The 14,512-nt window shown below is 39.5% G+C and overlaps 2 protein-coding genes across 11 annotated transcripts in view; both read left to right on the top strand.

The window, feature by feature from the left end:
- Positions 1–262: 262 nt before the first annotated feature.
- On the top strand, positions 263–6,416 carry LOC117295860 (endonuclease 8-like 1). Its single transcript, XM_033778639.1, has 7 exons — positions 263–848; positions 1,780–1,899; positions 2,420–2,592; positions 3,345–3,500; positions 4,397–4,476; positions 4,706–4,934; positions 5,668–6,416. Exons 1-7 carry the CDS (start codon positions 391–393, stop codon positions 5,772–5,774), a joined length of 1,323 nt encoding a protein of 440 aa, XP_033634530.1. The 5' UTR covers positions 263–390; the 3' UTR covers positions 5,775–6,416.
- Positions 6,417–8,825: 2,409 nt separating this feature from the next.
- The window catches only part of LOC117295390 (ubiquitin-associated protein 2-like), a 32,086-nt gene continuing 26,399 nt past the window's right edge, over positions 8,826–14,512 (top strand). For all 10 annotated transcript variants that reach the window (XM_033778020.1, XM_033778023.1, XM_033778022.1 and 7 more), the window contains exons 1-3: positions 8,826–8,877; positions 10,695–10,864; positions 14,406–14,498. In XM_033778020.1, coding sequence (XP_033633911.1) covers positions 10,736–10,864; positions 14,406–14,498 — 222 coding nt within the window. In that variant the 5' untranslated portion in view covers positions 8,826–8,877; positions 10,695–10,735. The remainder of the gene's footprint in view (positions 8,878–10,694; positions 10,865–14,405; positions 14,499–14,512) is intronic.

Genomic DNA, 14,512 nt, shown 5'->3' with positions numbered 1-14,512 from the left:
TGCTGGATTCGTGTAGAAATTTAGATAAACAATACATTTTGTAAACTGACTTTCATCTATTTTGTAATTTTGTAATACAAAATAATTTTATATTTTGTGGTTGTATTATTTATTATTTTATTTGTACACCTGTCGTGACAGATCGATTCATACGGGAAATCCTTGTTATGAAATATATCCACCTCACTCTCGTGTTGATCGACCCCGTTGCCAGTCATGGTTGTTGATTTTGGTCTCGCCTAGGTACAAGGGTGAACACACGTGTGGAGTTATGTAAAAGTAAAACTGTAAACAACCAAATGACAACGAATATCAAATCCTACACCGTGGCTTTCCGATAAATTAGTCAGAAAACTTGAAACTTTTCAGTGCCAATAACTTCTGATCATCATGCCAGAAGGTCCAGAGCTTTACCTTGCAAGTAGGTTTGTGAACAATGTTTGCAGCGGCCGTGTTTTCACAGGGAAAGTGATCAAATCGCCAGTTCATAAAAGTGATGAAGTGCCTTTCGAAACCAAAGAATACACAATCTCAGCAAATGCAAGGGGAAAAGAAATGCAGCTCATCTTAGCAGAACTTGAAGAAGACAAACCCAAATCCAAAGCCAAGAAGAAGAAAGGGGATTTGAAACAATCAAGGATACTCTTTAGATTTGGAATGTCTGGAAAATTTGAGTTCACCACAATTCCTGAAATTCACAAACATTCTCATTTGCAATTTTTCACCAATGATGATCCACCAATGGTGTTGAGTCATGTTGATGTACGAAGATTCGGACGATGGGAGGTGAATGCTGATTGGTCGAAACAAAGAGGACCTGATCCAATGTTCCAATATCAAGACTTTAGGTTTGTTTGTCAAAGTTAAAACTGTGATACATTGTCCAACCATGGTCCAACGACCAATGTGATACATTGTCCAACCATGGTCCAACGACCAATGTGATACATTGTCCAACCATGGTCCAACGACCAATGTGATACATTGTCCAACCATGGTCCAACAACCAATGTGATACATTGTCCAACCATGGTCCAACGACCAATGTGATACATTGTCCAACCATGGTCCAACGACCAATTTGACCGCAACTGACTTATTTTGTTAGGATAACTTTCCAATTGTGCCACCACTTTTTCACTCATGTTCACAAAAAAGGGATCTCATTGAGGTTAATAAGATACTATATTATTTCATATCGAATGAAAAAGTGGTGGCGCCATACGCCTACAGAAACTTTTCCTTTGTTAAATGTTATGAATACAATAAGGAGTCATCCTGGGGCGCTATACTCCTTTAATTACCAAGTTTCTCATTATAATCAGTTGTGCTAGTACTAGCAATAATGACAAATTTCCCAAAAAAGGAGTAAAGCGCCCCTAACTGTGTCCATCTAATTTTCTTCCTCCATGCTGTGTCTAACTGCAAAATATTTAATGGTTAACCCTACATCCTCTCGATGATGGTCTGTAACTGTCTGAATGGCGGTCACAGGATGAAGGGTTACAATTACAATGAATTTGAAACATCTGCCACCAGTTTTTACAAAAGGGAATATCTACGACAAGTAAACCTACTCGGTTCTTATCAAAGCCTCAATAATCTTAGTACCTATCATGATAATAATGATTCCCAAACAGAATTGTATTTTTGTCAATTTGTTTCCAATTTATTTTCAGTCATCATTTTTCTAACCCACACTTGGAAACAATAACAAGATGAGAAAATAACAATAACAATAATTTTAAATATTATTTGATGACATGATTTCTTTCTCAGATCCAACGTGGTGAGTAATATCAAACGCCCTGCATTTGAGAGGCCAATTTGTGAAGTTCTACTCAATCAGAAATACTTCAATGGGATTGGAAACTACCTACGAGCTGAAATTCTCTACAGGTTCCAGTATCATAAAGCCTCTTTCACACAGAGCAACTTAACAAGGGTCTCTTGAGTAATTGTAGCATGTTGTAATTGTAGCAATGAGTGTACAGCGTAAACAAACAAATCAAGCATCTTGCAGTGTGTATGGAAAAGTATGGCTTCTTCCGAGTGCTTCTGCTTCAAGCCACACTTGACCACACACTAGACATCCGTGGTGTCCTGGTTTGTTTACATTGTATACCCACTAGGGTTTGTGGACTATGGTCTCTGATTGTGTCTTTTCCACAGATTTATTGTTGGGAGAGATGAGACCCTACATTGCGACTGAAGCAGATGTGCAACTGTTATACGGGTTGAATTTGGTCACTTTTGCTTGAAATTTTGCCTTTACCAGCTGCTGAAAGACAAATATACTTTTTAATTATGTCTGGGATATTACCAATCACTGTGTGTATATTAATTTCTCAAAAAAAGTGTGTACTTTTTTAATGCTGTATTAAACAAATTTTGTTCTGCTGTGTTCCCAACTAAACAGAATGGGCATCGCACCGTTTGAAAAGGCCAGGAACGTCCTCCAGGGGCTCAGTGAAGAACCACCAGATGTCAAAGTGAAGGACAAAGGTCGTGATCTAAAAATAAAAGTTGAGGAACCTTCAGTTGACATTCTTCACCTATGTCACATTGTACCTCTAGAGGTTATAAACCTAGGTAAGAAAGATATAGAATCTATTACCCAAAGACTTTATTCCCAAAAGTTTCAAGTACGGGGACAAAGAACTGGGCCCAATTTCATGGCTCTGCCTACTGTAAGCATAGAATTTGCGCTTACGGAAGCAGGGAATTCTGTGCTTACGGCAAGCGTGCTTCACAAGTTAGCAGTGAATTTTGGCTTCTTCGCGTGCGTACTCCACGTTACTAGGCATTGTACGCTTACAAGGCTAGCGCAGAAATTCAGTGCTTGCACGTAAGCAGGGAATCGTGATCGTAAGCGCAGAATTCGGCGGTAAGCAGAGCCATGAAATTGGGCTCAGTAGGCCTATCTGTCCTTTTATGTGGCTCAAAATGTACAGGAAATGACAAACATGTGGAAATTTAAGTGCAAATGTTCATCATAGTTGTACAAACATGTGTAGAAGTGGAGTGTATGTATGAAAAGAAGCGAATGTATCGTCACAATTGATTTGGCTGAGCAGTGCTGAATCCACCAAAACTAGGTTATTGGAATCAGAGATATTATCAAGCTTCCTGTTCAAGAGGCAGATTTGTGTATTTTGAACACTCATTGCCGTCTTACTCAGCTTAGTTCACACATGCATCTGGAAGATGTATGCTTGGAAACCTGAGCACAGAGTTGATCAAAAAAGACAATTCTACCCCTTGATCAAGAAGGTGCTTGTTACTGTAAAGGTGTCTCAACTTCTGATAATAACACTAAACTGACACCCTCGTTGGAAATGTAGGAGGTGGAGGCTACGACCCCGAGGGCCGACCAGCAGACTACTCCAAGTTCAATGCATGGCTTCAATGCTACTACCAAGAGGGAATGAAGAATCTCATGGACCATAACAAGAGAACCATCTGGTTTACAGGTCCTGCTGGCCCAATGACGCCCAAAGGTCAGTCAAAATGCTAACCCCTTCTTACTAACTCTCCCTGTCTTGTGACTATTCCAGGCATTGAGGGAGGGGATTGTTTTGCCCGTGAAGTCTGTTCAGATGATTCTCAGAATTTCATGAGGTGGCTACAGTGCTACAATCAACCGGGCACAAAAACTCTGATGGTTAGCAATGAAATGTTTATATGGTTCAGTGGACTAAGCTTGCAGGACATATGGTATCAGGCCTCAAATAGTAGGACAAACTTACAGTCTTTGAGGGCCAGGCAGTTGTGTGTCTAGGTTAATGTGGTTCTGTGGTCCTGCTGGACCTACATTAGGTACCAAAAAGATCAGATCAATTGGTACTAAAAACTGATAAAGTCTTTGAGGACCAGACAGTGGTGTAATGTGGTTCAGTGAACCTGCTGGATTTAGGTACCAAAAGATCAGATCAAATGGTATAACAAACTGGTGGTCCTTTAAGACCATGGAATGGTGTATCTAGGTTAACTTGGCTCGTGGACCTATGATACTTGCAGTGGGTCATCAAATGTTAGAAGAAACTTTCGGGTCTTTAAAGACCAGCCAGTGGTGTGTCAAGGGTTATGTGGCTGTGTGAATCTGCGGGACCTATGGAACCCAAAAGTTGGTCATCAAATGGTTGAAGCAACTTATGGTCATTTAGGACCAGGTAGTGACGTACCTAGGGTTCCTTGCACCTGGTGACAAGGTTAGGGGACGGTGCCCCTTCACTTACATTGGCTTTGGAAACCTTTGCATTGTTTTGAGATATTGGTAATAACCATGATGGGCTTAGATATTAGTCACAATCCTGACCAGTACTTTCAGGTTCGTTCACCCAGTTCAATGGTATATTCCACTGTTATCTACATTTTTGTTTGTATTTTGTTTTAGAGTTGAAATCCAGAAGTCCTGTTAAGAGAAAGAATAAAGAGACAATTTCGGATCAAGAGGGGACAGCACCAAGCAGAAAGGTTGGTCAAAATTTTAAAAGAAGTACAAGTAAACTCTTTTGAAGGCGCTGGAGTCCAGTGCCTTTAAAAGAGTTTACTATGCAGGTCAGGTTGCAGGTAGTACAACCTGACCTGCAGTTTTCATGCTAACAATTATTTTGAGTAAATACCAATAGTGTCCAGTGTACAAATTCAAATTTTCCTCATAGAGGTTCCTTTATTTCGTTATTGTTGATTTTCTTTTGCGTAGAAAAAGATGACCAAGGCAACAGTAACTCCTAAATCTAAAGATAAAACAAAAAAGACGCCATCAAGCAGGAGGAAGACAAACTCCAAGCAGGTTTCCCCACCAAAGCCGTCCAGGAAACAGAAAAGGATTGAGCCACAGGCCAAGAAAAGCTTGGCACCGACGAAGACAATACCAGAAATTACTCCCATTCAGAGGCGTTCTACCAGAAGGGTGACTGCCAAAACAAATGGTAAGACTGTTCTTTTCTTGAATATAAGAATTGTCAATTTGGCTTAATGCTCAACATGGGCCAATTTCATTGCGCTGTTCACCAAATGCAAATAATCGCCCCTTTTGGAAGCAGGGTTACTCTTGCTTTCTTCAAGCGTGTTTCACAGATTAGCAGGGAGTTGTTGCTTTTGCATGTATGTACTCCATGTTAATAGGCATTCTTTGCTTACACACAGCTAGGGCAGCAATTTGGGAGCAACTTGGCACAGGACTGCTAGTACATAGTTTGCATCCCAGGCAGAATCGAAAATGAAAGTTTAGAGGAATGAGGAAAAGGAGAAGGACTATTATTTCAATTCATGTTATTGTTAAAAGCTTTTGGCTTCAAGCATAGATTATTGACACAAGACCATGCATAATAGACAATTTATAACTGATGGTGTCTTAAATAAATGCAGCCACTGCAAGAACCAATGCAGTGCTGTCATATCCGGTTGGTTTTGCGGTTCCTTCCCCGCCTTTCATCTCGGTGGACCCTGGTTTGAATCCTTCTGAGGCCTTGCATGGGGAGTAGTTTTTCAGTCCCTACCTGATAGCGTGACCAATAAGTGGTAAAATGATCCTTTGTTCTTGGAGGTAAATCCGTTTTCCTGGTAAGTGTGCTAGCATTCCAAAGTCTCCATTGTTTGGGGGCATCATTTAAAGTAAAAGAAATTGTGCAATGATAAGAAATGGTCCTGTTTCCATTCCAGGGGTACCAATCCAGACACCACAACGGAAAAAGAGTGCATCCAAAAAGAAGGCAACGACTTCCCTAAAGAAGTTAACGGCATCCAAAAAGAAAACCACGAAGAGATAAGACAATGCCAAATTTTACTAGCGTTTGCTCAAAATATGGCAATTTCCTATTTGTAAGAGGTCATTAAATTTAAATGTTTTAGAAATAAGAAGTAAATCAAAATCAACAAAAGAATGTTTTACTTAGAAACTGAATGTTTCTTTTTGTCAAACAAATATTTTGAAAAGCACTCTTGATCAATAAATACCATAAACCAATACAAATAATTGCATCAATGACTTCGTAGTTCAGAGCAGACAAAATGTTCTCTCTTGTGAATTAATATGCCCCTTTTTCGACACTGGAGAGGGGTCATAATATTGTCTTTCTAAAGTCAAATAAATTGAAGTCTGTGTAAATATATTTAGCTTGAACTTCTTAGCCTCTGTAAAATTGCACAATTCTTACATCAATGAATTTAAAGTACATCTTTTATATATTTTTTAACAACTGTATTAACATAAGAATAAAGAGATTCACCTAGAAATTGAGGAGTTTGGTGTAGCTAACGGTCACAATTTATTAGCAGTTTAATGATTCTGTGTAAAAGTAGAGTAGACAATTAGAGACTGAGACTGATAGGTGGCATCAGACTTAAAGGCAGTGGACACTATTGGTAATTAATCAAAATAAGTATTGGCATAAAACCTTACTTGGTGACGAGTAATGGGGAGAGGTTGATAGTATAAAACATTGTGAAAAACGGCTCCCTCTGAAGTGCCATAGTTTTTGAGAAAGAAGTAATTTTCCACGAATTGGATTTCGAGACCTCAGATTTAGAACTCGAGGTCTCGAAATCAACCATCTAAACGCACACAACTTCGTGCGACAGGGGTGATTTTCTTGTATATCTCGCAAGTTCGACGACCGATTGAGCTCAAATTTTCACAGGTTTGTTATTTTTTTGCATAATGTTGAGATACATCAACTGTGAAGGCTAGTCTTTGACAATTACCAATAGTGTCCACTACCTTAAAGTAAAAACTGTCTTTTACATACTTTTTGGGAACACTGGGATTTACCCAAATAAATGTATTTCTATAAAAAATAATTCATGTCAACTTCATGTTCTTAGTCAAACTTTCCTAGATGGACAATTATTACAACTACAAAGTTTATTTAAGTTTTTACAAAGAATAATTAAAACATCAAAATATTCTTTTGTGACAAACGGTACTGGTATATCACGTTTTTTTGTCAATTAATGTTTAGTGTAGTGTGTTTTTGAGAAAGAAGTAGTTTCTCACTAAAATATTTGAATTCTATTTCGAGACCTCAGAATTTGATTTTGAGGTCATGAAAAAGCATCTGAAAGCATTCACACGTTTGTAATGTTGTGCATGTTGACATACATGTACATGTACATACACCGTGAGAAGACTGGTCTTTGACAATCATTACCAAATGTGTCCAGCGCTCTAGCTCTATAATCTGTTCAGTGACTTTAAATGATTGGCCATTTTAAAGGCACTATTCCTTTGGGTTAATGCCACCCCACCCCTTTCACAAAAGTGGGGAATCCCCTGTCGATCCCAGCGGTATCACCGTTTTGATTGGAGGAAATAATCCACAGTTTTGTTTTGTTTTTTGGCGGGAGCCCATTTCCGCCCACGCCAAGTTATGCAGAAGTTCCTCATTTCACTTCGTAGAGTTTATAGCCACTTTATGTTTTGCATCTACTTTGAGCGATTCATGTTGTTTTATAAACCACGGCTGTCTTGGCCTTTTGCTAACCACAAATTAATGTCATTTTTAAAGGTAGATCGTTTGTCATTACTCCCGTAGTGCAGAGTATAATGTGTACATTTTATCAGAAAGATACTTCAACAATCACCTGTAAATGTTTCAGCTGAAACAGCAGTATTTTTCATAATGAACCTAGCTTCATTCGCGATGTGTCATTGGGGAGCCACTCTGCATCTCTGGCCGGTGTATTTATAAACGGAAACCACGGATTGAGTTTCCAAATTTTGCCTTCAGTATACGTGATGGAGATAAAACTCGCCCTGGGATGAGTTTTGGAGATGCAAACTCTCGCTATAATTGATTGATTTCTAATCATGGAGCCACCTAGCTCGGACCAGTAAAACAAGTTTGCACTGAGGATGCTTTGACCTACTACCAGTAGGGTAACCAACTTTATAACATGAAGCCTATACTTTCGGATAATTTTTCAGTGGCATGCTGAAAATTAAAAACTCGCGCCGCCAAATGATGAGCATCACGTGAAAGCTATAAGAAGATAAAAATGGCGAAGTAATCCATTGCATGCACGATGAATCCTGTGCATCCAAATGGCCACGGTTTCTCATAATTGGCTTCACATCCACAACTAACATAAATAAGGAATTCTCAGTAAATGTAAGTCGTTTTAGTTCGCAATGACGTCAAAGTATTGCTGTTTTGACGATTGCCAACGGCAAAAGTGCCGCTAGTTGTTCATGGCATACGCGGGTTGTGCAGGGTTTTGCACCCCCCTTCGCCCCCTCCCCGCCCCCCTTCGCCCCCCTCCCACCCCCCCCCCCCCCCCCCCCCCCCCCTTCCAACACCAACGCAGTTTACCTCAGTGGCGGCTCGGTACTTTATGTTCCGAGATGACGGGATGACCATTTCTTGCTCTACATCAGTTAATATCGGAGTAATGGATATTGATGTTATATATAGATTGATTTTACAGTTATACACATCTTTAGATTTGACGGTGGAACTTCATCCCGAATATTAAAGACCAAGTTGCGGGCGCTCTTTGCTCCCACCACATAACACACGGATGCGTAATGAGTCTGCGATGATGTACAACCAAGGGTTCCCCCATCTATTGTCTACACGCCCGTACACAAGACGGGACAACTCGTCACCAAAATAAAACAAGAAATTTCCCACAACGGATATGCTTGTAAAGCTATTGTGCATTCTTGGTGCTTTTTGTAGAATGAGTCAAGTAAAATAATGAATAATATTGTGCTTTTAAAATTAAATTCCTATTTAAGTAAACGTGTTTCTCGGAACTGATAAGTTGGGGAGTGTGCCCCCGAGGTCAATTTGACGTCATCCCCGGAAGTATGGCCGCGTAAATTTTTTACTGAGGTCACGTGACAACGGCTTTGTGAACTCTCCGAAGCAGGTAAACGACATGGCTTTTGTTAACGATTTTTCATACTTTTTTCTCTGGTGTTTCGTTAAAGAACATGCTATATTTTCGTAATCGGGCTGCATAGGTCCTAGAGAAAGAAATACTGTGGGATTTGTGGCCTTATTTTGGCTGAAAAGAGGGAAATTTGGTTTTGAGCATGGCGTCTTTTCTTAACGAGATCGAAACTGCGTGTACATCATGTGCGAGTTGCCTATGCGATGTTATTGTTCGTTGATAGGCTTTGCATGCGTCACTAGAAAATCGAACATGGGGCCTCGCCAGTCACAGCATGGTACATTTGTAATCAAAGTTCCTCGGCAGGAACGCAACAAGAATGTCGGTTAAATATCCGTCAAATGTGGAGTATGAATTATTTCACTTCCCATAATGATGAGAATGTATTTACAGTGCATTTAAGTTCAAATTGATTGACTGGAACTTATGCCTTTATGGGATCGTCGTGTTAAAAACTTAATTCCTTGGGTTTTTAATTTTTAAATTTTTGACAGTAGGAAAATAGTTTAATGAAATCTTTTTTTTAGTTATTTGATTTCATTTTCAAGCAGTCAATTAGTTTGTAAGTTTTTCTGTCTTTTTCTGTCTATGGCGCAGTGATTATTTGTTTTGTATTGTATTGCAGCTTCTTGCAGCTTAGTTAAATATGAATTTTTTAAAAAGCATTTTCTTTTTTAAATACATTCTTTATAAAATCAACACTGACATATTTATAATAGTAATTAGGATGTTCCTACTCACTCTTCATCCAATTAGGATAGGAATTCTGTTTTAATTTCTGTTTTATAAGACAGAATAATTTGGTATGAAATGAGATTGAATTCTACCACTTCGTTTAAATCAATTTGACCTCAAAAAAGGTATGGTAAATTGAATGTTGTTAACTTGTTTCAGAAATAAATTTATTTGTGCACCCTGATCTTATGTTATAATGAAAACATTACATTTATGTAATTTATTAAACTTGATTAAGAAAAAATCAAATTGTAGGGATTTCTTTTTGATTGCCGTATACAACCTTTGCTTTATAAAGTCGTTTGTACGATTTAACTCTCTGATGAATATCTGATTTGATTTCACCACTTTTTTGTCAAATCCTAAAGCAACCACAAAGTAAATGGGTAAAATCCTAAAAACTCAGTTTGTTCTTAACTCAGCAGAGTGAGTGAGTGACATGGTAGGGGGTGCCTAAAAAGCACTTGGCCCTGGTTTGATTCCAGGCTTGGGCCTTAGCTGTGTTGTCTCCAGCAGGTCCTCTTGTTTTCCTCCCATCAGAAAAACGAACACTTTAGTTCTCTGGCTTTGCTCCATATTATATTTTGGTCAATGTGGCTGGCTGCCAAATTTGCCCTTAAATTTTTTTATGAGAGATTGCGAGGCCACAGACTGCCACCAAGGTGAGGGCTACACTTAATTGATTTGAGCTTTCAAATCAACTGCTATTGGGGGCACATTGCGACCTACTCTTGGGGCTGAAACAGGGTTAGGAGCCTGGGATAACTTTCCGTGCGGCGCCACCACTTTTTCACAAATTTTTACAAAAAGGGATATCTCATGGGGGTAAATTAGATAGTATATTATTTCATATCGAATGAAAAAGTGGTGGCGCCGTACGGAAACATTTCCTGGACCTGGCTGGTAGAGCTGATACACTACCTTCCAAACATACATGTACCTGTTGCCCAACCACGTTGCAGCCGTGCCCTTAGCTATTCAACATCTTGACTGCGATTCAGGATGATTAGCCTTCCAGTTAAATTAACGCTAGTTAATTTTTTAAAATTATATTTCAGATTAAGCGATTTGTACATACATTGTTTTGTATATACTGTATATGATGTCCTCGATGGGTTCCACTCGGGGAAACACACGAAGTGGTGCGCGGGAAAGACCTGTCGCAAAATCCAGCTCACAGACCTCGACTAGCAAGTCCGGAGCAGGGGACACACCAGTTGGCAAAAAGGTAAAGGTGTTGAATGTTAATGGTTGCATTATGAAAAAATAATATGAATACGTTCTTATATTATAGCTCTTAACCACACCCGATGTGCGTCTCAAAGTGCTCAAGATTTGTTTCTTGCAAGGTAGCGGAGCTTCATGTTTTGAAGTATGTGACCTTAACCTTTAGTACCATGTTATTAGCACCGAATAACTCGCATCAGTTAACTTGTGCTAAACTCCTGTGGAACATTGGCTGCAAAAACAGCCATGTGGCATCAAACTTGCATCGCATTCGCAGCAAAGTATGAACTAGGTTTTACAGCAGATGATTTTTACACTCTGAAACAACTTCAGAGCACCCTCAACTTGTTTAGCTTGCACCTCTGTGTCATGATGCGCTTTATTTTCACCTGACAAAGAGTGACATATTGTACTTGGATTCGCACAGCACCTGACCTTAAGTCATTTAAGGCGGCTCTAGACACTATCAACATCCACCAAGCGACAGAAAAAGCGCATCACAACAACTAATGGTTTGTCAAGCTGCGTTGCGTTTAGACCCCTACCCGACGTACGGAGACCAATACAGATACAGATACATGCTCCAGAGAAATACTTTGGTTTGAATTGCTATCAAAAGTCAAGGAAATAGCATCTGAAAGCATCACATATAACCTGTGCTTATTTTGATTGCTTCAATGAAAGTAAGCGAAATATGAAAGTGCTGAAAAATCCTTGACAACATATAAACCATTCACTTCTAACCAAAGCAATATCACCAACTGTGATGAAACTTTCACTATGGTTAATAATTTGTTTTATATTAAAAAAAATCTTAGAGATTTTGAACTACGGATGGTGGATGGATATTGAGTTATGCGTCAAAAAATCTATGATTATGTACTTTTCCAACCTTAACCATCCGGCAAAACCCCATTAATTAAATTGCCTGATCGCAGAGGATTTAGGACTTCAGGCCCAAATAGAAATTACATTGCTGGGCCTGGCAAACCAATATTATCCAAGTCCAAACATTCGTTATCCCTGATGCAAATTTAACATCTCGTAAAAGTCCAAACATGTTGGTGTTGAGAGACCATACAGTGGAGGATTGTGGGACTGCCTACATCTACATGTATGTGCAAGTTGGCCTCGCATGGGAAGCTACGTAACACTTGGAGAGTTTCTTGTCAGAAATTGTTTGTAGCCAGGCATGCAATTAGCTTGCTGGGTTGATAAGATTCTGATTTCTTTATTCCTGTCAGTTCTTTATCAATGTTTTGCGGTTGTGCAAAAAATGAACAAGCATCTCTTGAGGTTATTGTGGTATCTATATATTTTACTCTAAAGATGCAGCATAGACCCTAATGCTTGATGAGCATTGTTTTGCAACTGAAGTGAGTAAAAACCTTTCTCAAACGGACTGAGACACTGGTTTACAATCCTATTGAACGACAGGCTTGTTTCTTCACAGAGGCAACAAAGGGGATTTCCTCCATGCCCCCTGGTCATTGCCTTGGTGCCCTTGAAATGCTCCAGTACAACTTCCTCATTGGGTGCCCTTTACCAAGTAGAAAATGCCTTGATGCCCTTGCCCCTTCAAAGACGAAACATACAGGCCTGGAACGACATCATTACAAAGTCACCTTACATGAACGTTTCTTCAAACATGTACTGATGCTGAGTCGACTTCTTACATTACCATAGAGCTTCAAATCACATGGTTAACAGTTTGTAAACAGTTTGAGACATGTAAACTAGTCTCCACGTGTAAAATGCCTCTGAACTGGCCCAGAGAGATTCTGCAAGTGTACATTGTGGTCTTGAAAATATTTCCCGAAACGCAAGTCTGATGGGCTGTGCAATTTGCGGTCTATTTGTCTCTTTGTCTTCGCTATAACTTTACCCTGGCTAACAATGTATCAGGCCTAGATTTTTACTATTGAAGAGGCACAGCAATTTTCCTCTGATTAGAGGCACCTCCTTATGAAAAACATGTACATTTTTGCAGGAACTTTGCAGAGGGCACCACAGCAAAAGCGCATGGCAATTGTCGTGGCAATTGCTTTGGGTGCTGTGGGTTTTATTTCGAGGCCTGATGTATCATCCATTGTTGTTGGGGAAGTATTTTTATCATATGTTTGCTGTGAACTCGTTGTGAGTAATGAGTGTCTGCAAAATAGATCCACTCTCAACTTGCTTATAAATCAGAGTTCATCAAGAGTTCAATGTCTACAGGGTCTGGGTTTTTACGAATGTAAGTGACTGTTGTATATACCTCCATTACTCATCATTGTCATGGATCGACTACAACTTATACATGACACTGGGTATGATGATGGATGTGGCACATGTCCTGTTCCATCATTAGTATATTGGGTTCATCAGAAGTCGTGGAGCCACTGTCCTGCATCAGGGTCTTGACCATGGTTTGAGAAGGACACCAAGGGGTTCCATCTTTCCATGGGTTGGTTCCCAGATGATGACTTTACTGGGCTGGCAGTAATCCATACATTAACATCGCAAGCATCTACAATGTGTGACCATATGGGTGCATATAATTCGCAAGTTAAACACAGTTTTCTTATGACGTGTTTGCTAGTAGTTTGCGACCAATTGCTAGACATATTCTGCCATGACTCCAAGGACCCTTTGCGTCTGCCTGGTCATTTTGGGGAATCAATACACATCAAGTTTCTTTTAACTCTGACTTAAACATGATTACAGCAAAATGATTGCCAAAAATCAGTATGGGCATCGTACAGAAGCCATGCCAACAGAAGGTTACAAGTTTTGACACAGTTTATCACACATACATGTAAGCAGGACAACGGATGAGTGCCTACCAGACACCAGCTGATAAAACTGTCCAAAGATTCGCCCTATTTCTGTCATGGCAGCATGCAGAATAATTTGAAATGTGACTGACCGCCTGATCGCGCAATCTTTCACTGACCTTTACCGGTCGATGCTTAGAAATTGCACACACCACCCAGCATCCACAGTGTGCGCAACTCATATGATGGGCAAATTAAAAACCTTCTGACCTCCATGTGAGGTTTCCTACTACATTTAAATCATGTGCAAATGATCTATTTAAAAAAAAAAGAAAGAACAACATGGCTTTGGCCCCTCAGGAATAAAGATGCCAACCTTGATGTTTGACTCAAGAGCCTAATTAGAGTTCTAATTTCAGTATTTACACTGCCTAAGGCCTGGTTCATACTTCCTGCGAATGCGATACGAATGTTGACGTTACAAATTCGCACTGAGTTGAGTTGTGGCCAAATCTCTTGCGAATATCGCTGCGAAAGGAGGGTTGTGACATCAAATTCACGAAAAATTCGCTTTGCATTACTTTGGGAATAATTCATTTCTGCTTTATTCTGATAATTATTATTCATGGTTTACTTATTAAAACACTGCAATACAGCTTCTAAATAGCCGAACTGCACAGTTTACAAAATAGTCATTAAAACATTACGGATATATTGATAGATAATAGTTGTTAGTGACATTCCTGCACCTGAACTGTTTCTATGTTTCCCTTGTGTCCTTTACAGGCTACTCCAGACCAGATACGCCTCGCCCAGATGATTTCCGACAGTACCAGCATAAACAAATTGGACGACAAATTGGCCGAAAAAATCAAAATGGTAAAACAAAGCAA

This window comes from Asterias rubens, chromosome 10, assembly GCF_902459465.1.
Source record: "Asterias rubens chromosome 10, eAstRub1.3, whole genome shotgun sequence".
NCBI classification, from domain to species: domain Eukaryota; kingdom Metazoa; phylum Echinodermata; class Asteroidea; order Forcipulatida; family Asteriidae; genus Asterias; species Asterias rubens.
The sequence above is the reverse complement of the archived record's forward strand: the minus strand, read 5'-3'. Positions and strand labels throughout refer to the sequence as shown.

What these genes read in the sequence shown, in the direction of transcription:
- LOC117295860 (XM_033778639.1), top strand. Translation starts at nt 391, where the DNA reads ATGCCAGAAGGTCCAGAGCTTTACCTTGCAAGTAGGTTTGTGAACAAT. An exon ending in CGAGCTGAAATTCTCTACAG is followed by an intron (nt 1,900 to 2,419) that starts GTTCCAGTATCA and finishes CCAACTAAACAG; the next exon opens with AATGGGCATCGCACCGTTTG. An exon ending in TGGCCCAATGACGCCCAAAG is followed by an intron (nt 3,501 to 4,396) that starts GTCAGTCAAAAT and finishes ATTTTGTTTTAG; the next exon opens with AGTTGAAATCCAGAAGTCCT.